This window comes from Mycteria americana, chromosome 3, assembly GCF_035582795.1.
Source record: "Mycteria americana isolate JAX WOST 10 ecotype Jacksonville Zoo and Gardens chromosome 3, USCA_MyAme_1.0, whole genome shotgun sequence".
Taxonomy (NCBI): Eukaryota; Metazoa; Chordata; class Aves; order Ciconiiformes; family Ciconiidae; genus Mycteria; species Mycteria americana.
Window position 1 is genome coordinate 107361959 of NC_134367.1, and position 24182 is coordinate 107386140.

Sequence of the window (24182 nt, forward strand, 5' to 3'; positions counted from 1 at the left end):
CAGTAGAAAGAGAACATCTTTTTGGAGAAAGTCCAGCCTTCGTTCCTAAGCAATATTAAGTGCACAGTTTATTTGCATATTGAACTTATCTCACATACACACGTGGGTGAGTATATATTTTTATATGTGTATGTGTAATATTATTACTGTAATGCATGGCTGAGCTGTGCCTTGCTATTCTTTTTTCCTTTGGGTATTTTGTAAGTTTGTTATATTGCATTTATTTTATTTTATCTGGGTATCTTCAGTGGAACCACAATGGCTAAATGTTGATGGTTTTTAAAATGTAAATTTCAGTTTCGAAATAATACTCCTAAATATGTGCAGATACGTTTAGATTCAGTCCTAAGAACAACAGCATTACAATAGGCTACAAAGTTGGAAAGACTAAAATGTGACCCACAGGTTCCTAAGGTACTAGTGCTAAAGCTTGGACTTCTGAAAATGACAAGTAGGTGATCTTGGACTTCTGAAAATGACAAGTAGGTGATCTCTTACATCAAAATGACAAGTAGGTGGCCACTTACATCAAAAAGCAATAATGTGCAGTAGGCCAACACTGTAAATCCAGCTCAGTGTTTTAAAAATGAGAGCAAGTAGGATTTGTTTGCTTCAAGTCTTGCAAATTTATAAACTGCATCCTTCAGTTATACTGAATGTGAATTCCTTTGATCAGAGGTCCTTTGAGGTTCTGCCAAAATACAAAATGATGGGCAAGAAAAAATCGTAAGTGGACAGTCTTAAGTGTAAGTGTATCATGCAGCCTTTTATATTTGTGTTTTTAATAGAAGGATCTTCATTAATAATGTAGCTATTCCACATGGGGGAGCTAAAGTAATAACTGACCCTTGTGTCTTTTCAGATTTTGAAAGACATCACTAATCGTTTCTACATGATGAGAGGTTATAAAGTACATTACGTGCCGGGATGGGATTGTCATGGATTGCCAATTGAGCTGAAGGCATTGTCAGAAGTCAAAGGAGCTGAAAAACTTTCACCAATGGAAATTAGACAGAGAGGTGAACTACTGTTTGTAGTATCTTTATAGAAAAAGTTGGCTTCAGTATTTGTACATCCTACTCAGCGTAGTTTGAATTTTATGTTTCATAAATAGCTTTTATACCTTATTGGGTGCTTTTTCTATTAGCTGTTGGTAACATTTTCTAGGATCACTGTGTGTATTTGCCAAGCAGATTGAGTACAATGTAATCTTATGAAGTGGGATAATTGAACACAGGCTTAATTTGTTGCTGTAATGAACATGCATAGCATTGAGCATGGGTTTAAAAAACCAAAAGGACTGAGGATTTGGATTTCTGCTTTGCATAACTGTGTAGCGGCATGAAACCGGTATTTATCAGATCAGCATGCTTTTGGGTTTTGAAGACTGAATTTGCTGAGGAGCTAAAAAGAAGCTCCTCATAAACTGGGAGTCCCTGCTTGAGCAGGGGGTTGGACCAGATGACCTCCAGAGGTCTCCTCCGACCTCAACCATTCTGTGGTTCTGTGATAAAAATTGGGCTTCACAGCTTGGCTCAATATCATAATTAGGCATGTATTTGTTGACTCTGTTTTTAACAATACTACAAAACTGTAGGGGTGATCCTTTCAGAGAAAGTTAGTCTGCATTATATGGAAACGGTTTTGAAAAAATAATTTCAAATGCCATATGTATTGAAAGACAACAACGTTCAGCTGCAAAACTATTTGTAGTGAGCAATTTAAACTGCTTCGGCTTGAAATTGCAGCAGCGAAATGGGCTAACTTATTTTCAGATGCATGGTGCTTTGAAAAGTTTGAATCGGCATCAACAGAGGTGGTTAATTTTCACTCTTACTTATTTTACGTTATTTGAGAATGCATTTTGAGAAATTGTTCTTCATAACTAAATATACTTTTTTCCCTCTTCCTTAAAAAGCAAGTTTATGTTCTAGAGACACTTGTGCTTTATGTCCCCATATTAGTCAAAAAGTGACACTCCTGGATCTTTCTACTCTTTGCAGTCATTTTATGTAACTACTTCTCTGAAATCTATATTTTTTGAGCCATAATCTATTTAATACACATCAGTAATTAGTACACAGTTTCAATACGTTCAGCTCAGGCTTTTCTAAAAAATGGTCAATAGCATATTTTAAATGGTATTATACTGATCTTAGTGGCCTAAACCATGTGCTTAATGGAACTATTCCCTTCAGCCAGAGAATTTGCAGAAAGAGCAATTGAGAAACAGAAATCTGCCTTCATTCGTTGGGGTGTAATGGCAGATTGGGCTAACTGCTACCGTACGTTTGATCCAAAGTATGAAGCAAACCAGCTGAGAGTCTTCTACAAAATGTATGATAAGGTATGTTGAACTTTTGTTAAGGTGTGTGTTTTGTCATGAGTTTCTATTCTCCTAACTTTCTTTTTTCCCCTCCCTTTCCTCTTTAGGGTTTCGTTTATCAGGACTATAAACCTGTGTTCTGGTCTCCTTCAGCAAAGTAAGAATCAACTTACTATTTTGTCTTCAAAACTTTAGCAAGGATTATCAATACCTTTTCATGTTCAAGTGTGTTAACTTATGTTTGATATCTACCCAGAACAGCCTTGGCCGAAGCGGAGCTTGAATACAATGAGCAGCATGTCAGTCGTTCTGTGTACATGAAATTTCCCCTGTTAAAGTCACCACCTAAGCTGACTTCTGTGATAGGTATGACTTCTGTATAGATTTTAAGACTGATAGCTTTTATTTTTGTTATAACTGTAAGTAAAGTACTTCTAATTTACATCTGTAGATGGATCATCCCCTGCTAGCGTGCTAGTCTGGACCACACAACCTTGGACTGTGCCAGCCAATCAAGCAGTTTGTTACATGCCAGATTCAGCGTATGTGTCTTTAACTTGGTTCAATGATCTGTGTCAGTCCTTGTCAATATTTATCAGCAAAGCTAAAACGTTCTGGACTACCATTACATTTTATTTAAGGCATCTTTTTTGGGTTTTTTTTATGACACAATTGTAAGCTGTTCTGTCTCTCATTATATTAATTTCTACTTTCATTTTTATTTTTTTAAAGTTATTTCTTCTTCCTGATGTTACGTTATCTTGAAATTCTTTTGAGATTTAAGAGTGAATTGGACACGTAGATCTTAAAAACGTATTTTGCTGTCTTTTAGAGATGGAGTGTTTAAACAATTTGTAGCTTTATGGTGTTTGTAATTATTTAGTATCACAAATATATATTTGCATTGTAGATATTCAATTGTGAAATGTGCAACTACCGGTGAACACTTCATTCTAGCTGCAGATAGAGTTGAATCCACAGCTGCTGTTTTGGACATGCAGTTTGAGGTTATGTCAACATGTAAAGGTAGGTTTTAATATTGTTAGTCTTAAGTTGCTTGGAAATCTGCTTGTAGGTGTCTGAAAACTGCTTCAGTTTTGATGTATTAAGTTTGTTTATATTTTGAGAACATGCTTCACTAAAATAATACAAAGTGGAGTAGCAGTCTGTCAGATTTAGTATTGGTGTACTGTAGCTCCAATTTTCATCCATAGATTTCAAAGTACTTCTTAAAATCTGGATTCACACTTGGGAAACTTAAACATGGAGTGGAAGTCTGTTCAGTGTCAAAATCTTAATTACACTGAATGCCATTTGGCTGTCCTCTCTCATCCATTGCTGATGAGAACAAGGGGCTAATTACAAGTATGCTTGCTGACTGCCTGATTGCTAAATTCTACAAAAACTATTGTAATTACCTAGTGTTGCAGAGCCGGAAACACTATCAGCCGTTGTTATGTTATGGTACTTTTCAAGTTTTTCATTGTTAAGAGGTGTCTTAAGCCTTCACCATAACTATGAAGACTATTGAGGTATCGTAGGTGACTCTTGTCTGTACGGACAAACTAAAGCAGTTAAGTTTGCATCCTGACAAACTGCATAGTGGTATTTCTTAATAGACAGGCTTCTGATTCAGTGTCATGAGTTGGGATTTAATGTGTCATTTGTGAACTGCATTCATTTGCCTTTATCGGTGAATCAGTGGTGGAAATATGCATATCTAAAGGAGGTGACAATGGTAGTTCCTATGACTTTTTCTTTTCAGGCTGTTTTGGTGTCTTTCCATGCCTTCTTTTTGAGAGGGAAAAAAAATTATCTGTTTCTCTGCTTAATAATCTTGTTTTTACCTGATGATAAAATTACCTGGAGGTGTTCTTCTCACAGGTTCCACCTTCTTGAATCACAAGATTTACAGATAACGTACAACAGTATAGTTGGACCTTCTTGAAAAGAAATTTAATATTAAAACCTGCTCTTCTTATCTTCCCATATATTCAGTAATTAGTTATATTTGTTACCTTTCTGTATTTGTGTACCTAACTGTCTGACAGCAGTTCCTAAACATGTTCCTTCTAGGAAGAAAGCGTTCAGTGAAGGCCATTTTGTCATATGAAGCATTCCTCAAGCTCTGTGATTCTTGACTTTAAGCAAGGCTTTACTACTAAGATTTCTTCAGTCTTTTTTTAACCTTAAATTGTCACTATTCATTCATGCTATACTCTCTTTATTTGTATGTAATTTAGACAATTCAAATGAATTGTTCATGATAATATTTGTACTTAGTGGCAGAACTAGGAATAGATCCCAAATTCAAGGTTTTTAGCTTACTAAATCATTATTGAGATCTGTTTCTGGGACACTAAGATAGCAGTCCCCAAGGAATGGGAATGGAATGTCACTACTAGTGGAATACCATTGCTAAGGTAGAAGAAAAGCTTTTTCTTCAAAGGAAAACACAACTGTGTGCAAGATTAACAATGCAGAGAATTTGAAAGCATTTGGACGGGGACCCACAAACAAAATAAAGAAGTAGTACATCTGAATAGTATCCTCTACATACATTTGCTGATCAATTGTTCTGTTTCTGCTCTCTGATAAAAGAAGCTGAATGCATTAATTGTTTCTCTATTTTCTCTTCTGGTTTTTTTTTGTTTTGGTTGTTTTTTTTTTTCCACCCCCAGGTGTAGATTTGGCAGATGGTTCTTGTGCTCATCCCACAATTCCTGGCAGAGTCTCTCCTCTGTTACCTGCAAATCATGTGACAATGGCAAAAGGAACAGGATTAGTTCATACAGCCCCAGCTCATGGCATGGAAGACTACGGTGTAGCTTCCCACCATCAGCTACCTACGGTACTTCACTTTTTCAGCTGTTGCCCTTGATTTTCTGCAGCTGTTTGATCACATGCCCCTACAACAACTGTTGTAATTTGTGCATAAACTTTAAAATGTTTGGAAGCATTCAGATAAGCGTGAGTATCGCTCATGGCCTGCAGGAATGCAGGACTAAGCTTAAAAAAGTGTGTATCAAAATAAAAGGATGAAGTTTTTCATCCATCTGCTAATTAAAGCTTACAGGGAAGTGGTAGAATAGAATCTTTTTAAGAGTAACACAGACCACAATTCTCAGATATTGGCTCTCAGTACTCAGAATTGGCTTTTAAAGCTGTAGACCAATAAATTACCAGCTATGTAGGTCATTATTACTATTCTTTTTCAGCAAAGTTTGGGGTATTCTTTAATAAATTAAAAAATGCATTTAAGGGACTTAATTGTATTTAGTAATTAATATCTTTGTGTGTCAGTGGTTTTTAAACACATACACTTCAGTTATGCGTAATCAGTTTATGTTTGGTGGAAATGAAGATGCAGGGTATTCTTTTTCTCTTTTACCTTCTCAAAAGAGGTGACTCTTGAGATGTTCCAAAATCTAATTATACTCATATTTCTGGTTGTGTTTTTTTGGGGGGTAGGGTTTTTCTTGGGGTTTTGTTTGGTTTTGTTTCTCACTGGTTAGTATTTCAATGACTTTTCAAATTAACAGTGACTTGACGTAAGACGTTTGTGGTATGTCTGCAAACGTAATGGTGCTCACTTCTTCTGATACATCAAATTCACTTGCCTTGTAAATTACGAAATTGCAGTTCACTATATCTGAAGTGTACTTAAACATAATATTCTTTGCTTTTCATCAGAAAAATAGTTACTCGGCAGAGTACTTAACTCACTTTTGAATACCTGAAAGATAATAAATTGCCACATGATATTCTATTGACATAATTAACATTTTTATTTTTAGGATTGCCTTGTGGATGAAGGTGGATTTTTTACCGAAGCTGCAGGTCCTGAACTTCAAAACAAGAACGTCCTTGAAGAGGGAAATGAAGCTGGTGAGTATTTGATGTTTAGCCATTTGTTTCTTTATCAGTTACACTCCTGCAGGTATATTTTGAGGGCTCATATAAACTGAACACATTTTGAATATGGATGAGATAAAGGCACTTCTTATTATGTGTTGATCATGGAAAAGAATGAATTGAGGTTAACAGTAGCCGTGTGCTCAAATCAGATTTTCATCTTGCCTCATTTTTTTCCCTCAGTCATTCAGATGCTTCAAGCAGCCGGGAGTTTGTTAAAAGAGGAGAAATATGTGCACAGTTACCCATATGACTGGAGGACTAAAAAACCAATGATTATTCGTGCCAGCAAACAGTGGTTTGTAAACACAGCAAGTGTGAAGGCTACTGCACAGGTATATAATTTGGCTTTCTTGTGGGTCGTTTAAGGCAGCTGATGCCATTTGCAATCAGCAAAACAATCTTGCTGTAGCTCACTCCAGAATAGGTGGTTCTCTAGTGTTTACAAACACTACCTAGTTGAAAAGTGTGAGTTATTTGTAGAAGTGATGAATGTTCTGGGGTTTTTTTGTGAATATTGATATAATTCAGGATAAATACATTGACTGACATGTTTGTTCATTGCATTTACAGGAGACACATAAGTTTCGTAAAACGCTACTGGGTTTTTTTCCCCCAAAATATTTATAAAAATACGATGTTTCATGGAATTAATTCAGAAGAGACAATTTTATCACTATTAAAATTATCTTTGTTATTATGGGAGCCTTACATGGCCATACATCTTTATTTGCTCCCCTATTCCTCTTGCCACAGTCCTATTTTAAATAACTTTAAAACTTTTTTTTTTTTTTTTTAAATGCAGTGCTCTTTGAAATTATGTACATCCACACAGAAAACTTAGACCAGCACATTAGGCTGTCTTGGGTAATAGTGATTTCATTTTAATTAGGGCATGAGGTTTTTATTCTGTATTCATCCTTGTCTAGAATGAAGGAAATTACAACTGTTATTCAGCGGGGTTGGGAGTGAGCGGTAGCCCACACTCTGTAATACAGGCAGTATGTATCAAGGTGTAGTTTCAAAGTAGAAAACAGCACAAGACACAATGAGCTATTAAACTTCAGATAGAGATACTGCAGCCATTTCTAACTCACTTTAGGGTGCATCTGCTAGAGAATCGGAGCTGGCCAAAAAGCGTTGGTTGCTCTGTGGGGACATCTACAGTATATACAGTGTTCTAACTGTTACTGAAGAGCAACATGCAATGAAGTAAATGTGACAATTGTCCGAGAACATGTTATTCAATACTGGGAGTGGGAGTGTAGACCTGTACCTTTTTTACTGGTAGCATAAACAGTGTTTGTCTGAATGCTGAAGCGTGTTCAGCAATTCACTGTCTACTTTATAGGAAGTGCTGAAAAAAGTCAAAGTTATTCCTACGTCTGCAGTGAACAGAATGCTCGAAATGCTGGACAGAAGGACATTTTGGTGTATATCACGGCAAAGATGCTGGGGTGTTCCGATTCCTGTTTTTTATCAGAAGAACACAGGAGAATGCTTGATAAACAGGTATTTGTCTAGCTTTATATACTGAAAAATGAAAGAATGAGCACTGTCGTGCTGCAATTATACAATGTTATAGAACTTCTAACTATTTAACTACTTGCTCTTACTTGTAATTGTTTATACACAGAACTAATTCAGCTACAAATTAAAATAATCAAAACTTCATTGCTGAAGGTGACTTGTATGTAAGTAACAGCAGTCAATTTACTTAGATACTTAAGCTACCCGAGAAGTCCCCTTGATAGTAATTGCTGCTTTCATCCCTCATCTTCAAGTTAAGTGAGCTGGCAGTAGTCACTGGCCTTTACATTTAAGCAAGGAGTAAAATGCAAGTTGTAGTTAGAATAGATTGCAACTGTAATTGTAGCACTATAAATTGAACAATACAGGTATATTGTCAAAATGGCTTTTTGCAGTTGAATCGGTGACAATGAGATATCTGAAGTGGAATAACCAAATCGGTTACAGAATAAATAACTGCACTTTGTTTCAAAATAAAATTGGAGTGTTTTTGAAGAGCCAGCCTCAATAAATGTAAGTGACCTTTAGGTATATGATTTGGTATGCCTAAAGCTTCAGATGCTAGCCTGATGGCCATCTTTTGGTTAAGTTAATAGTATCCAGATATTGCAAACATTGCATTTCAGGAATTCCAGACAATGTAATGTGGAGGAAATCCAAGCTATGCTTTAAAACAAGAAACCTCAACCAAATATGATCCTCTTCTGTCTTTAAGGGCATAATAGAGTTCTGCTTTTACCCCTTTGGGGAGCAGAGGTTTTCGGTTGTGAATATCCTCTAAGAGGTGATTTCATAGAAGTAGTATTGTGGAGTTCCACATTCATTGTTTATTTCCATAATTGTTTTCTGTCTTGAGATGTGCTAGTGTAATTCCATTTTATGGGTCTTAACCTCACAACCATTTGTGCAAATTCATTATGGATAATAAGGCTGCATAGCTGGAGATGAACTTAAGTAGTGTTGCAGAACTTTTTTTATTCTGGTGCTGAATAAATATACTGCAGAGAGTCCAGCATGTTTTCCAGAGGCTGGACTGCGCACACAAGTATAGTAGTAGGTGAGGCGTGGGGTGTGGAGAGCAGGGAATGGACTTTAAGCAGTTAGTCCTTAGCTTCACCTAGCATCACTGGGTGTGTAGGTGCACAGATATGTACTTTGACTCTCTCACAGTAGGCAGTAACTGTGAGAAAAGACCACAGTAAGCATAGTTGTGTATAGTACCTGAATAATGCTGAAGCACATCAGGAAATAAAGGGATGGAGGCTCTGTGGGGTGTAAAATCATTTTACCTGCAAAAACTGTTACTGTATTAAAAAGTAAGTATAAGTTCACATTTAAAAAATTACAATTTCTGAGGAATACTTACTATAGTCTGTCTGCGGAGTAGGCTTGAGTGTGTTACTTGTGCTTGCTTAAAATTGTTAAATAAGTAGTTTAACAACAAAATAAGAGTGTAATGCAAACTGGTTAGCAGTTGGCAGTGGAACGTGAAGGGCACCATGGAGCAATAGCTCCTTCAGAACATTTTGGAGCTGACCCAGCTGGTTCAGAAAGCATTTGAAAGGAGGGATGCATGGGAATTCCTTTAGATTGTAGTAAAATTACCTTGAAAGCCAGTGACCTGTATTAAAAAGCATGTCTTTTGTAAGTGCTTGATCTGTGTGAGATTATTGCTAGAGTCGTACGATGTGTGGCAATCGGGGCATTTTGATGTGACAAACTCTGCAGTAGTTTAACAATTCAACCTTTGTGTGTAGGTATTGGCCTAGCAGTCATGCATGTAGGTGAAAGAACAAAGGGACAGTATGGCATGTTTGGTTAGAATTGATCTGGGGGAAAAAAGAGAGATACTTAGAAAAAAAAAGAGACTTATCCAATATGCTTGAAAAGTAGATTTATTTCATTTGACTGGCAGCTTCTGATGTTCATTTATAATCAGTACTCCTTACTTCTAACGTGTTTTACAGTCGAGGTGAAATTTTCAAAGAAAACTGTAAAACACACATTAAATATTTAAAGTTAGCCGTAGCAGACTTCTGTAACAGGAGTAGGAAAAGTGTGCAGAATATTGGCCTATAGAAATGACAGGCAAATTTAGAAAGCAGTCTGTCAATTCATAGGTCATTTTCCTGGACACCAGTTCTTATTGAAATAAACAGCTAAGCCTAAATATTTTGTTGCATTTGCATTATCACTTTGAAAATCACACCACAATAGGTTGCTGATGTATTTCTAACACTTAAGTTTCATATTCAGATTGTGTGAATAATTAATATCATTAAACAACAGTAAATAACTTACATTTCAAAACAAAAGCTGTTTTCTTATCTTGAGTGCTGGATAAACGTGCTTCCAGTTGCAGCTGCTCTGGAGTTTTTGAGTGGCTATCAAAAGTAACAGCATCTCCACTGGAAGTCAGTGTAGTCCACATGGAGTTGCTGTTACATATGAGAGCACTGATGGTCAATCTTGAGTGATCCTGTTTATGTATCACCTGTAAAAAGACTTCTTAAAAAAAAAAAAAAAAGTCGCTAAAATAAGCTGCTGTGTTTCCTTCTAAGTGAGAGTTTCCCCTGAATTTGTCATGTGAAAGGCTGCAGAAAGCTTCTCTGTCAAGATGCAACTGCTCGTCTCTAACAGAATATTTTTCCCACACCAACAATCCTGTCTTTCTAATTTGAAAGCCAAGAGCTAGTTTGTAATCTTGCATGCAACAAGTTCGATGGAAGATCTCCATGAGTCTTCCTGCTTGCTGCTGTGGCCCCCCATAGCCCTAAAAGACATTTGATTGTATGACACTGTTGTCTATAGTTATAAATTTAATGCGCTACTGATGACTAGAATCTTTATATAGAGTATACCACATCATATTGTGATCAGAAATTAAAAAATTATTATAAAATAACAAAATCCTATATGAGAGACAGAGAAAATAGAGAGCATTTTTTCATTATTGCCATTTCCAGTAAGAATAGAGGTAAGATTCTGTGCGATTTTTTTTTTTCTATACTCGTGCAGAAGAAGGCTTTAAATAGAATACATGCACATATAAATGCTTATACTGTTTGTCAACTTTCAAAATTTAATAGATTTCGAGAGAAAACATCTGATTCTAGGAAATTCTGTAACTTGTGGAAGAGAAGAGAGAAAGAACTCCAAAAGTAAAACGAGAGATTTGTATTTCCAGTAGTAGCTCAGACCAGGTAATAAATGTGAGATACATACTTTAATCTGACCTCATGCAATAAATTCTTTACCTTCTTTACAAATTCACTGTTCAGATATTGGTAATAATAAGTATTATTGCAAAGATTATTCTAATGCCCAAGAACTTTTGTCCCCTTCTCTGTGACTTTGATTAACAAGTAACTTAAATTTCTGACAAAGAAAACCCCAGCCTGTTTTTGAAGTAGATCTACCCTGTGCTCTAATTTGCTTTTTAAAATATTAAGACATTTCAGTGACTTGGAAGGAATAGCAACTTACCGTAACCTAAATACTTACTGCTGCAGTATCAACGTTCACATAAAAAGATAGCTTGCCTTCTTTACTGTTGTTTGAAAAGAGGTCGAGGGAACATCAGGTACTGTATTCTTCTCCTCCCGACGATATCTTAATGCTGCCTAATTTCTGTTAACACATTAAATAAGTGTTCAGTGTAATCAATATCAGACTTCAGAGTGATTGGCTGGTGTCATGGTAGCGTGAATTGCCATAGGGGTTTCAGTGTTAAACCGTAGCGAGTGACACGTAATGCAAGTTCTTCCAGATAGTGTATGAATACAGGGCAAAGTTTTACAATGGTGTTTATTGCTAACTCTGTGAATTATCATGCTCACGTTGAAGCCCACAGATTATAAAGTGATGAGTAGTTATTTGAGAAAGGTGGTTTTCACTTGCACCTTACATAAAAGTACTTTGCAAAAATCTTCCTGCTTACGGTACAGATAACCTTAAATATAGTCATTTCTCTCTCTTGTGGTAAAAGTTAATCATAAGGATCCTGGGAAAAGATTAGAGGAACAGGGTTGGTTTTTGTTTGTTTGTCTTGGGTTTTTTGAACTGTAGGAGGAAAAAGTGTTTGTTGAAAGGGTATCCTGGAAATCTTTGGTTTTAACTATCTCGTCTTATAAAATACTTGCCTGTTAATGTTCACTTATATTCTGTAGAGAAATGGTATATAATGAAAAAAACTTGCACTGTTAATTTTTTTTTACTTGATTTGAAACTATGATAGAATTTTGAGAATATTAGTCAGTAATAAGTTGACTTCACAGTCATTGACTCCTTATTTCTTGTAAGTGACTGATAACACAAATCTGACCTTCTTTTAGTTGTCTGAAAACTTTGATCTGTAGCATAATCATCTGTTAGTTCACGTGTCGTGAAAGTGTGTCTTTAAAATAATTCTGCCCTTCATAAATTAACAATATAAGCCTTTGTGTTGCATAGCAATACACTTGGTAGAAGGTTAGTCCATAGTGTGTTTTGTAGTAATGCTGTATCTACAATGGTAGGCAACTGCTGTGTGGCATTGGCAATGCTTACTTACTGTAAATGAAGGCAGTCATTTTATGATGGTTTCCCAAGGGAGATTGATAGCAGGGTTTTATTTCCTTCTTGTCCCTCCCCCTGCCTCTAATGGAAAGGAGAACAGTTCATCCTCACTACAGGTAATACAGTTTGCACTAACACAGTGTTTCAGGTCCCCCCCCTTGTGAATTTCTCCAAATATTTGTGTGATAGGCCTCATCTTAATCATTATCTCTTCCATTGAGGAGAGATGTCATTGCAATTAACAGTTGCAGTGTGAGAAAACTGGTGGCACTTCAGACTGTATCTCCTTTACTTGAAGCTTAGAACATCTGACAAACTGAGATTTCTGCTGTCGTCAAACTGAATCCACACAGTTGCTGGAAAACATTGTTTGTTGCGAGTATATTCCTACATGTTGTCCAAGGTAGCTGTTAGTTTTGGTCTGTAGCTGGATTTATTGCCTTTTAAAAATCCCTACAATTTATATCATCAAATACCTGTTGAATGTTTTAAAAATGTATAGGTTGAAAATGAATTCGTCAGTAGAGTTTATGTCCCTCCACTGAAGTGTATTTGCAATATGGAAAAGTTATATGGAAGACAAGTTTTCTCCTTGCTTTACAGGGCATGCTGGTAGCATTTCTATACAGCAATGGATATGACTCTTGGTTAGAAAAACTTTCTGGCTCTAATTTCATTCTAGAGCCATTAGCCGAGCACTGAATTACTTCTTCCGTGAATTACTCAACACGCACTAACACTTTATGGGGTAATAAGCACATTTTAGGGTAAATCACCCTCTCTTTAATTTAGCTACTCTGTCTTCTGCTGCTGACTTCTGTGGGAAGACTTGGCCAGTAACAGGAAGGCATTGAGACTGTGGAGAGAACTCTTGGAATATTCATTTGAAGACAACTAGTTATCCTTAATTGTCTTTAAAAATACACTGATAGTGTATTTGAGAAGAATTAAAGATGGAGCCTTATGTTGGCAAGGAGTGAAAAATAATGTATGTTGCTTTTTCTAAAATGTTTCCAGGTGCTACAGTCTGTGTCATCATTGAAGGTCTGGGTGTAAAGCCAGCCTCTTCAGTGGAAGGTACTGACCCCGCAAGAGAGAGACAAATTCAGTAGAATAGTTCAGTCTGGGATAGGACAAACAAACTTCTCCTTGGCTTATTTGATTTTCTCCTGAGAGCTTTCTGAATTTGAAGATTTAGCCTGAAGGAGGCAAGGGATAAGGGATGCTTATCAACTATCTGCCAGGAATCTACCAGGACTGGAGTTGTTGTTTGCTTTTGTCTTGGAGAAGTAACACTTCACAACTGGAAGTATAGGCAAATAGGCCTCTCTGCAAATATTTCTGAAAGGAAAAGATAACCATTCAGAACCGGAGCTCCTAAATGTTGTTTTACCAAGATAAATGTTAGCAGATATATTACAAAGCCATAAATTGTGTCCTATCATCATTAAACTGGAAGGTGAATGGTACCCATTCTAGTCTGAAAGGGTAAGAATGGCAGTGGTATGCTAGCTGGCTGTCGCTTTGTGAGTGTTACTGGTTAGTGGGTTTTCTCTCCAGAAAATCTACTGGGATATTCTACAGGAATTTACTTTGAAAAGGAAATTGATTAATTGATGATGGATTGATTCATTAATACAAAACTGTTGGTCTACCATTGCAATTTTATTCCCACAATCACAAGCAAAACTGCATTTTCTTCTTACTGTTGCACCTCATGTCATGTAATTAAGTAGTAATTTGTTCTATGTCTTCTTGGAGAACGTGGGTTTTCATGCTTCAACTCCATGTGTAAGAGTCCACTAAATGTTGTAGTGATGTAGCTCAACTTATTAGCAGTGCAGGAAAAATACTGTGCTGAAGTTCAAATACAAAACCGCGTGATGACACTGAAGAAGTTAGATCATCTGCCTCTTGTGTTTTCAAGATAATTATGAAGATCATTACTTTTTCCCCTTTGGCAATACTGTGTCGAGAGGTTAGTTATTTGATTAAATCTTCATTTCTGGACTTAAAAACACTGGTGGCTTGGGTAACACAGCAGTTTTAGTTTGAAGTTGACAGGTCATGATGGTCTGCTGTACTCCTTAAATACAGCAGATGTCTTAAAAATCACCTCTTTAGTAAGTGCTCTGTGAGTCAGCAACACAAAGTGTGTGGGCTTTGTTTTTGTTTTTTGTTTTTTTTTTTTTTTTTTTAAGCTATCTTAACTTATATCTAGACTTGGCATTAAATGATATTAAAAATCAATTCCCCATAGCCTTACCTACTGGGGGCAACAATTTAATGTGTCATAAATAGTGCACAGAACTGCACGCCTTGTGGTTGCATTATCTGTTCACATCAAAAAAAATGCTTAGTTATTTTTTTTATTTTTCTTATTTCCGTAGTATCTGTTTATTTCAGGATGTTTGTCCTGGCTGGTGCTATACCATATGAACTCATATATTGCCTTCAGAGTGTATGTTGAATGGTTATTTGCATCACTCCTCTACTGGGTACACGTTTGTTTCCCACATATTGGGATTAATATATTTATATATATTTATCTTACAATTTAAAAAATATATTGCTAAAAAGGAGGAATCCAGGCAACCAGAAGTCTAATATGTATATACGTTATTCGAAATACTGCCATTTTCTAACTCTCCATTTCCACATGAGTTCTCTTTGGCCTGTTGCCAAAAATAGCAAATATTTGGGGGGGGAAATAGTTGTTTAGTTTCTGTAAATCCAAGGTCAAGAACTAGCAAGTGAAATGGATTTTAGAAGTTTTCAAGCTGCTGGCATCTTCTTTGAGTGCCCAGTTATTGAGTATTTGCAGAAAAAGCTGTTTGGAATACATGCGGGTTTCTGTATGTCCAGGTTTTACCCCACCCTACCCATCTTGGAAGACAAAAGTAGGAAGCCTTTTTAATACAGGCAGAAAGCTCTGTGGAGTCTCGTCTGGATTAGAAGCTGGAAAATCACAGGTTTAAATAGCTTGATCTCTTTGTCAGTATATCTCACTGCTTTGGATCTGAGATACGTGTAGAAAGGTACGATTAATTCATCAATTCATGAACCGCTTTTTTCCTTCTAACCCAGTGAAACTATCACAGATGTCATCAAAATAGTGGAGCAGCAAGGAACAGATGCATGGTGGACCCTTCCTATTGAACAACTACTATCAAAAGAGGCTGTGGCAAAGGTAATTTTTTTACTTCAAATACAGAAGTTGCTTCAGACAGTTCAGTGATGGGAAATAATATAAAAACTTCATATATTGCCATGATCCTTTTCAATCTTGTACCTTCATGAGAAGGTATCCTGTGAAAGGAATATTCAGAAAGTGAGATCTGAGTATGGCAAAATACACGCAATCAGACTTGTGCCATTAACTCAGGGCAGAGATCTACATCCTCCTCACTTTAGTTCAGGAGGAAAGTGACATCCTAATTAACCAAATTATGAGCCCAAATATATATTAAGTCTTTGTCATGAAGATAGACTCAAATTTTTATTTAGTTCCTCGTAACTTTTTATTGTTCCTTTAACAATTGTGTTCTTTAGCTAGCACACAAACTGTAGTGTTACTCTGCCATCTCAGTTTTTTGGTAGTTTTCCCTTGTTCTGTTTTGGGTTTTCATCAGCAATTATCTGAAACTGTTGTGAAAAATTATCTAAATTGTTTTCTAAATGTTCACTTACAAAGTTGGTAGCAGAGCCTGTACAAAAAGTGGTCCAGAAACCAAATCTACTTTATTTCCAGCTTTGAAAAGCATTGATGATACGGGGTATTCTATTTGCATTACTTAATAATTGTTTTTCCAATAGGCTGGTGGTCATGATGTCTTGGATTATGTCAGGGGACAGGATGTCCTAGACATCTGGTTTGACAGTGGAACTTCCTGGGCTCATGTTTTGGAAGGTACAGAATTAATATGTTGATCTTCCTTTTAAAATACCTGGAGAACAAAATATAACTGTTTTGCATGATGGTGTTGGTATCAGCAAAACTGAGTTAGATTATGCCAGCAGCAAACTGGTTGTGACTTCTTGTAAAGCTGCTTTTGCTTGTAAAGATAAGGGTTTAATGTTGGCAAACTCATTTTCAGCATAGTTGAAGTTGAGATTTTTCTAATATTCTATTCTGACCAATTCTGCCACGTGGCATACCATATATCTTCTAATCGGAACATATTTGTTTTGAGTATATAAGTTTCATGACACAAACGGCCAAGGTACTTCGCTGCTAGTTGGTAACTTAAATTATTTTCAGTTAACAAATTTCAGTTTCTCCTTGTGCATGCTATTTGAAGCAGAACTAAATTGAGATCAGCTGCTGAATGTAAGTAAGTTTTATGGTTTTAACAGTGTAGGTGTACTTTTTCACTTCTGATTACTTTCGGTAAGTAAAGCAGTATATTGTGGCTTAAAATATTTGTACTTGCTATATGCTATTTATAGCTCCTACTGCTAGTAGTTGCTACTCAGCAGGTAGCAGATATATATTTGTATAAAAATATTAAAATATAGACTGTTTGCCTGGAGGATAGTCCAAAGTCAGGAGTCCTTTCTAAAGGAGGAGTCTGGTACCATACATCAAGTCTGTTGGACTTTAAACCCTCAGTACACAAATGCGTGATAACAATCTTGTTGAATTATAAAACACGTTAGTACCAGAGGTTTTATTTCTTAGCAACGTGGTCAGGCAACAGTACCATCAGCAAACATTCATTTTCTAGAAGACCTTTACATATATTAAAGTTCATAGTCTTCAAAAATGTTTCTGGTTTTGAAAGGTATAATGAAGTAGTGGTATTTTATGTGCACAGTTACATACTTGCATTCTTTGAGGGCTTAACACATCAGTGTGCAAAACTACCTCTAATCCTGTGTAGAGGAAAGACATCGTGTTTAATAAGGAATAGCAGAATCAAGACCCTTGATTCACTGTTAATTTGTGTAAGGCTCCCATATGGATTCTGTTATGTCTAATAAATGTTGGGTCTTTCACAGTACGGACTTCTTCTTTCATGGAACCGTTAAAAGTTCCTCTTCTCTATCTATTTTCATGAAACTTGCTGGAACTTGGTGTGTGTAAGGCATCTTCTTTTGCTGTCTGACATGACTGGAGTGGCCCCACTGGTTCAAAAATTGGGGGAAGGACTAACAAGCAGTGTGATCTTGTAAGCCTCTTTATCTTCAGAAATGACAACAAAAGTTGTATTAGCTTTTTTCCTATGTAACTGAGGCTCCCAGCCACTGCCAGAAGTGGAAGTACCGTCTCAGTGATTCACATGAAATTACTGTTTTAACTTACCCTTTATGAAAAATGCACTTTGCAAGAGAAGTTGTTGAATTAACAGTTTTGTCTTGTATTTCCCAATATGCTCCAGCTTTTAAAACTTTTTGCAGCACTTCGTCCTATGTCAATAAAAGTAATTGGCAAGGCTTACAAACAGGCGAACCGATGGGATTCTTTTCCAAAGTACTCTTGGGGAAAAATGGATGAAATCCGCAGAGAAATCCAGAATTACTTAGAGGATGTCACAACAGGAAGAACAACTTCCCGTGGCTTAAACTCGTGAAAGTGCAGAGGCATGTGGAAGCTGGCATGCTACCTGTTAATTTTGTAGTAGGAGATCGGTGATAACAGCAGTTATTGCTTGCCTTCTGATGACAGTGTCATGCATGGCAGTGGTTCTTTCGCAGCACGTGAGTTAATTTCACAGCAACTGGAGGATATAATACGTGGCTAAAACTGTGAGACTAATGTTTATAATTGTGTCACTCTACCATGAACTCAAGTTATTGAAAATTATAAATCAATGATCTGTCTGTTAGTAACCAGCAGGAATAAACAGCGCTACGGATTTCCCTGGCAGTTCCAGTCTCGCAAAAATAAGTCGTTCTCTTCAACGTCTCTGCAGCTTGGGGAACTTAGGCCTGAGTTTTCACTGGACTTGAACTAGCTGTGTCTGAGCTTATTAAATGAGATGCAGCAGTTATAAAATTCATCCCTTTAGCTGATGGCCACACGGATTGCTTTCAAAAAATATGGCAGGTTGGGAAGGGGGTGGGGAGGAAGAAGAGGAGAGAGAGGTTCTGCAATATAAGGTTTTTGGAACAAGTTAAAGGAACTGATCAGTGACAGCAAGCTCAGTAGCATAAATCATAGGTTGCATGGATACAGTCATATTTCTAACGCTTGCTCTGCTGCATTTCCTACCAGAGACAGGGCATAGTTCTGATGGAAATTACTTAAAGTTGCTCTTTTTTCACTGAATTACGGTTGGCTTCCTTTTTCCAGCCTAGGTGTGTCAAAGGTACCACTTCTAGCTAAATAACAAATTAACCAAACCGTTCTACATCAGCAGCGTGGCAGGTAGGAAGGTGCAACTTACACGCTAAGATCAAAGATTTAGCTACCATAGTCACAAAACCAAAAATGTACAGTTATAACTAGACTGTGTGTAAAATCAATACTAATTCCCTTGCGCCATTGAGAGCAGATCCACAAGTGCAACATGCTCTGAAAAACCCCCTGCTACTGAAGTTTTGCTTCGTTAATGCTCTGTTTGCCTAACACTGTTTTCACTGAACAGTTTATTGTTGTGCTGTCTAATCCTGTTTCTTTCTTGCTACACATGCCTCAAATATTTTTTGAAAGAACTGTTTCCGTATTCTTTTATGCAATGTTAAAATTCAAGTCTGAATGCTTCATACATGAATAAATTCATTTTCACAGTACTGCTGTGAGGTAGAAGAGTGTTAATACCCTGCTTCCAAAAAGAAGGTGTGGTAAAAGCAAAATTTGGTTCAAAAGCATTTGCTAATTTTGAATACTCAATGCTGTGGTGCCTAGAACTTTTTTTAATTTCTTTTTTGCTTTGAAGTTTAGTTTGTGTTCAGCCTTTTGATAGTGTCAGCCTTTTGATTGTGTTCAGCCTTTCAGTAGCTGTCTTGGGAGTATCCATTTTAGAGAATTCTTTTCTGTCTTAAAATTCTCTTACAGTCTTGCCATTTTCCTCATGGGCAGAGTGCCATCTGTACTACAACCTTGAGATTATTATTTTTCAAAATATTTCATAGTAAAATGCACACTGGACTCTATTGTGATGTGATATGCCATTGGTAAGAGTCATACAGCTTTTTACCCATAGTTTTGTATTGCAATGGTGGTAGTTTTCATCATAACTTTTTCCCCCCCTATCTTATTTGCTAATATTTAACTGAATGAATGTGATTATTTTACAACTTACCTATCTAAGCGTTTAAACTTTTGTGCTGACTGAGAGACTTGAATTTATCTTAGCTGATTCATTCCTGGCATTAAAATACAATAAGTTTAATCTAAAAGTCAAAGTCTGTAAGATCAAAGATATGGAATCTTGAAATCCAAACCAGAAGGATCGTAAATTGTAATTCTCTTTAATGACCTATGTACTAGACCTCAGTGTAAAATAAACAACTGAAAAGTCTCTTCTGGGTTGTCGGGCATACTCTTCCATTTACGAAGAAACATGCGCACGGTTCTAATTAATTCATATATAGTAACCATCACAACTTTAATGAAACTGAGGTAGGGGAGCTACCTGTGCACTTAAAAGGCAGCCTTTGTATACGCAAAACTCACGTTTGTATTTCACAGAGATAAAATGTTCAGGCCTCCATTAGCTTTGTAAGCTACATCAGCCAGCCTGCCAGATGTACTAGTTCCTGTCAGAAAAGACCAATACAGTTTGCTGTATGTAATCAGTTGTTCAAATTCTTCGCTCTTCTAAATTGTAAATACTGGCATTTCCATGAAAAGTTCACTTCTCTAAAACCAAGCAGCTAGTAAACTAGTTGTAAATAACAAGTGTGGTGTTTCAGATTTTCCACTGTTATTTTCTTCCTTACCACAAATACTCCTTTTTCTCTTTTCCTCACAAGTATTTTTGCAGTCTGTTAATACAAAGGCTGATCCTTACTTATTCTACTTTTAAAACCCAAACTCTTTGTAGATTTTCTTGAAGGAATAAACAAATGTGTTAAAAACCGTAACATCCACCCACACATTTTTCCTGTGCTAGCTGGAACTGTATGGCCTTGACCTTTGTAATGTTGAACTTCCTTTTATTGCAGGATGGATCTAAATATCGAAACTTCCATTAAGTTAAACAAATAAATCAAGTGTGTCAGCAGCAGAAAAAAGCATTGTCTCAGGGGTCCTAGGAAGAGAATAAAAGGAGCTAGTAGATAAAAACCGAGTAGAGAAACTTTTGTCTGAATATCTGGAAAATTACACCAGCAACTTTTAGAATCAAAACTAAATTCCTGCCAAATGTGTGTATAATTTTGCACATTTGTAGGCTTTGACTTGCATGTTCTGCTGTGCTCCACGTTACTCTGTTCTCACTCTGATGGTGATCTGTCTGGGATTGTTTAAGATGAGGAGGGACTTCTTGAGTCAACAAGTCTTGTACCTTTTTGTACAGTGACTGAATTCCACCAGTAAAGCCATTAAAACTTTGCTGCCCTCTTTCAGCCCTGTGGGAAAGCTGGGTTTGCTCTTCTGCTTTTAATGTGCAGTCAGCTAATACCCAGTCTATGTGCCTTGTAGCCCGGTTTTTCTCTGATGCCAACAGTACTCATTAGCTCTAGTTATTCTTCTCTGGCATCCTCTTTTTTGTGTATTTATAGGGAATAGTATTTCCACTCAGCCTTCACCTGGATAAGCTAAACAAGCCAGGCTCCTCCAGACCCCTCTCTCCCACGAGAGGCTTTCTGTTTCCCATGTTGTCCTAACCCTGTCCTGAAATTTTTAATCCTCCTGGAACACCGGCGACCAGAAATGTAAATTCTGTCACAGGTGAGCTACGGTCACTGCCAAGGCTTCCTGGTCTCTGAAAATACCTGATGCCTTACGCAGGCTAGTCAGGCACGTTACATCTGTGACTTGTATCCTGAGTGATTCCCAGCTGGTGAAGTTTCAGGAACATAGATTTTTATTAATTCCAAAGTATGTGATCTTTTCTTGGTGCCTTCAGTTTGTTTAGGAGTACTTGGAAAGTATTTTGAGAAATTCCTTTGTTTAGGAGTACTTGGAAAGTATTTTGAGAACTTCATAAGAAGTGCTCTGAGTATGACAGCTTCTGTTTTCATAATTTATTATTTTGTTTGGGGGAAAGCAAGCTTATTTGTTAAATTTTGGAGTTCAGTGAGTCTTGGATTTTAAAAAAAAATCATGATACTAATGGATCATTTGTATCATGTTCAAGTAACCATACACCATTTATAAAAGTAACTTACTGGGTTTCAAGAGCAGAATAAGTTTTACTAATCACTTTCAGAGATTCTTCTGTTAAGTGTATTAATTGTTTGAAGATATCAGCTGATATTTTAAACAAAATCTTCTGGTTTTAAAGGTGCAGAGCAAAGAGCAGATACATACCTTGAAGGAAAAGACCAGCTGGGAGGTTGGTTTCAGTCCTCTCTATTAACCAGTGTGGCAGCAAGGAAAAAAGCACCGTATAAGTAAGTGTGTGGATTGCAAACACATTGCTATTCTTTTATTAAATATCGGGCTTTTGGTAGTGTGGACAGTAGTGTATAAACAAGAGAAATCAAGCCATTACTAAGTATCTGATTTATGTTCTTACATTTTCAGTAGAAAGTTTTTCTCGGATTAGATTGTAATGGATTTATTGTTTAAATTTTTTCCATCATAATTTTAATATATGTTTTCTTTCTCAGTCATTTAAGTATATCCTATTACATTATCAGATACAGGTCTGTTCTTTTGCCATCTCTCCCACTCCCATAATCAAAGGGATTATTATGGGAGGTGCAGTATGAAAATTTCCTAAGATCATTGACTTGTGAATTGAACGTTAGGCTGTAAGGAATTCAGAATCACTGTGTGCGTGTCATTCTGGAGCTATGACGTAGTGTTTGTTCCCTGGAAGATGAAGAGCATAGCAAAGGGTAATGTGGGTCAGTTGCAAGGAGGCTGTGCAATTTTGGGAAACGTATTGGCTTAGAGAGTAAATAATACTTTAGTCTTTAATTCATCTGAAATACGTGTGCCATGGATACCTGCAAACAATCTGTTGCTCGCATGGCAAAATTAAATGAGGAAAATAAAGTTGTATGCACTACTTGGGTATACAGTGTATTTGTGGTTGGTTGAACTCAACAGCTGAAGCCTCAGGCTTACCAAAATAGAGGATTTCTGTATGTTTTGACTTAGGAATATCCTCATTAGAAATCTATTCTTAACATAGATTTTTCACCGGGATTTTGTTTTCACTAAAATCTTTTCTTCAGGACTCTAGTAGTTCATGGATTTACTCTTGGTGAGAAAGGGGAGAAGATGTCGAAATCTATTGGCAACGTGGTTGACCCTGATGTAGTTATCAATGGAGGCGAAGTAAGTCAAACCCTTGAGTTTCTTAGAATCGCTAGTTACAATTTTTCATTACCAGATTCTGCAGCTGTCTTGTGGCATGTTTTTCTCTAAACAGCTGTCTTGTAGCAGAACTCTGTAAGGCTCTCCTAAAGACTTTGGCTACACTGCAATTCCATTTGGCTGGAGTAAAAACCTTGAGTTGTTTTGCTTCAGCTGTAGTGCCAAAAAACCCCCACACCTTTGTTCTGTGCTAAGAGAAGAGAAAACCTGCTATATAGAAGGTGTAGAATGGTTCCTTTTTACTTGGGAACACTGTTGATGAAGTGATGGGGGTAGGATTAAAAAAAATTAAAATTAACCTTTGCTTTCAAACTGACTGAAACCTACAAGCTGGGCCTATCAATAGAGCAGTCAGAGTAGCGGTTGCACCCCAGTACTCTGTCTGCTCTCAGCCTAGGCTGTTTATTGACTCTGGAAACTTACTTCATTTCATGGTCAGGGAGGTTGCGCTGCAGGTGATGCTCTGAATTTTTTTCCCTCCCCAGTCCTGCTGTTGCTCTTTCTGAGGCTGCTAAGCAGATTTTGCAACTCTCTAGACAAAATAATCAATCTTTACAAAGACTTGCTTATCTGATTCAGTAAAACACACAATAGATTCTATTCTTTCAAAAAGGAGAGAAGCCATTTTCAGAGTTGAAAACAGTCCAAAGGGGGAAAAAAAGTACGTAGTTTTAGATATTAACATTGCTATTTTAATGTGAAGCATTCAAAGGATTAATGTGAGTCACATTAATGTCACTCATTAATGTGAAGCATTCAAGGCTGTAAGATGAGTTTATCTCAACTTACCTGAGTTCTAGCGTTGCCTGTACACAGACTGCTGCGAGTATATATTGTAGCCCTGGCTTAACAGTAAATCTTGCTAAAAGAGGGTGAAGGCCTCCAAATACAGCGGCCTTCTGGGCACACTTACGGATATGTTCACAGCACTGACGACACGGAATTGCACTGCTCACCCTGCTGCAGGCCCCCCAGCAGTTTTACTCCTGTGCCTTTCTGTCTCTGCTTAGGATCACACCAAGGATCCTCCATACGGTGCCGATGTTCTCCGCTGGTGGGTGGCAGAATCAAATGTTTTTACTGAGGTGCTGATTGGGCCTGTGGTACTTAATGCTGCAAGAGATGATATCAACAAGGTAAGAGCCAAATCTGCTAACGCTCTTCATTCTAATGACAGGTCCTCTTTATATTTGGGTTTGTGTCGGCTGAGTAGAATTAATTGCAAAGCTTTTCAGTCTTTAGACTAAAGAAAGCTTTTCCGAACTCATTTAGGTAGGTACTACTGCTTTTTACATCTGTGGATCAAATAAAGTGCACTAAGGAAAAGACTAGTTTTTGCAGCATGCTTCGGTAATAGCCAGTCTTTACTTTTTTTATGTCCTTTTGGCGTATGTTCTTCATGATGCTTTTGTAACT

The 24182-nt window shown here is 36.9% G+C and overlaps 1 protein-coding gene across 1 annotated transcript in view; it reads left to right on the forward strand.

Moving 5' to 3' along the window:
* Positions 1-24182, forward strand: part of IARS2 (isoleucyl-tRNA synthetase 2, mitochondrial) — a 29301-nt gene that overhangs the window by 1319 nt on the left and 3800 nt on the right. The window contains exons 3-17 of the mRNA XM_075496453.1: positions 863-1019; positions 2199-2347; positions 2434-2483; positions 2583-2692; positions 2778-2868; positions 3237-3352; positions 5008-5177; positions 6124-6214; positions 6425-6576; positions 7593-7753; positions 15416-15518; positions 16145-16238; positions 21724-21832; positions 22625-22727; positions 23777-23902. Of these exons, the coding sequence (XP_075352568.1) occupies positions 863-1019; positions 2199-2347; positions 2434-2483; positions 2583-2692; positions 2778-2868; positions 3237-3352; positions 5008-5177; positions 6124-6214; positions 6425-6576; positions 7593-7753; positions 15416-15518; positions 16145-16238; positions 21724-21832; positions 22625-22727; positions 23777-23902 (1782 nt within the window). The remainder of the gene's footprint in view (positions 1-862; positions 1020-2198; positions 2348-2433; positions 2484-2582; positions 2693-2777; positions 2869-3236; positions 3353-5007; positions 5178-6123; positions 6215-6424; positions 6577-7592; positions 7754-15415; positions 15519-16144; positions 16239-21723; positions 21833-22624; positions 22728-23776; positions 23903-24182) is intronic.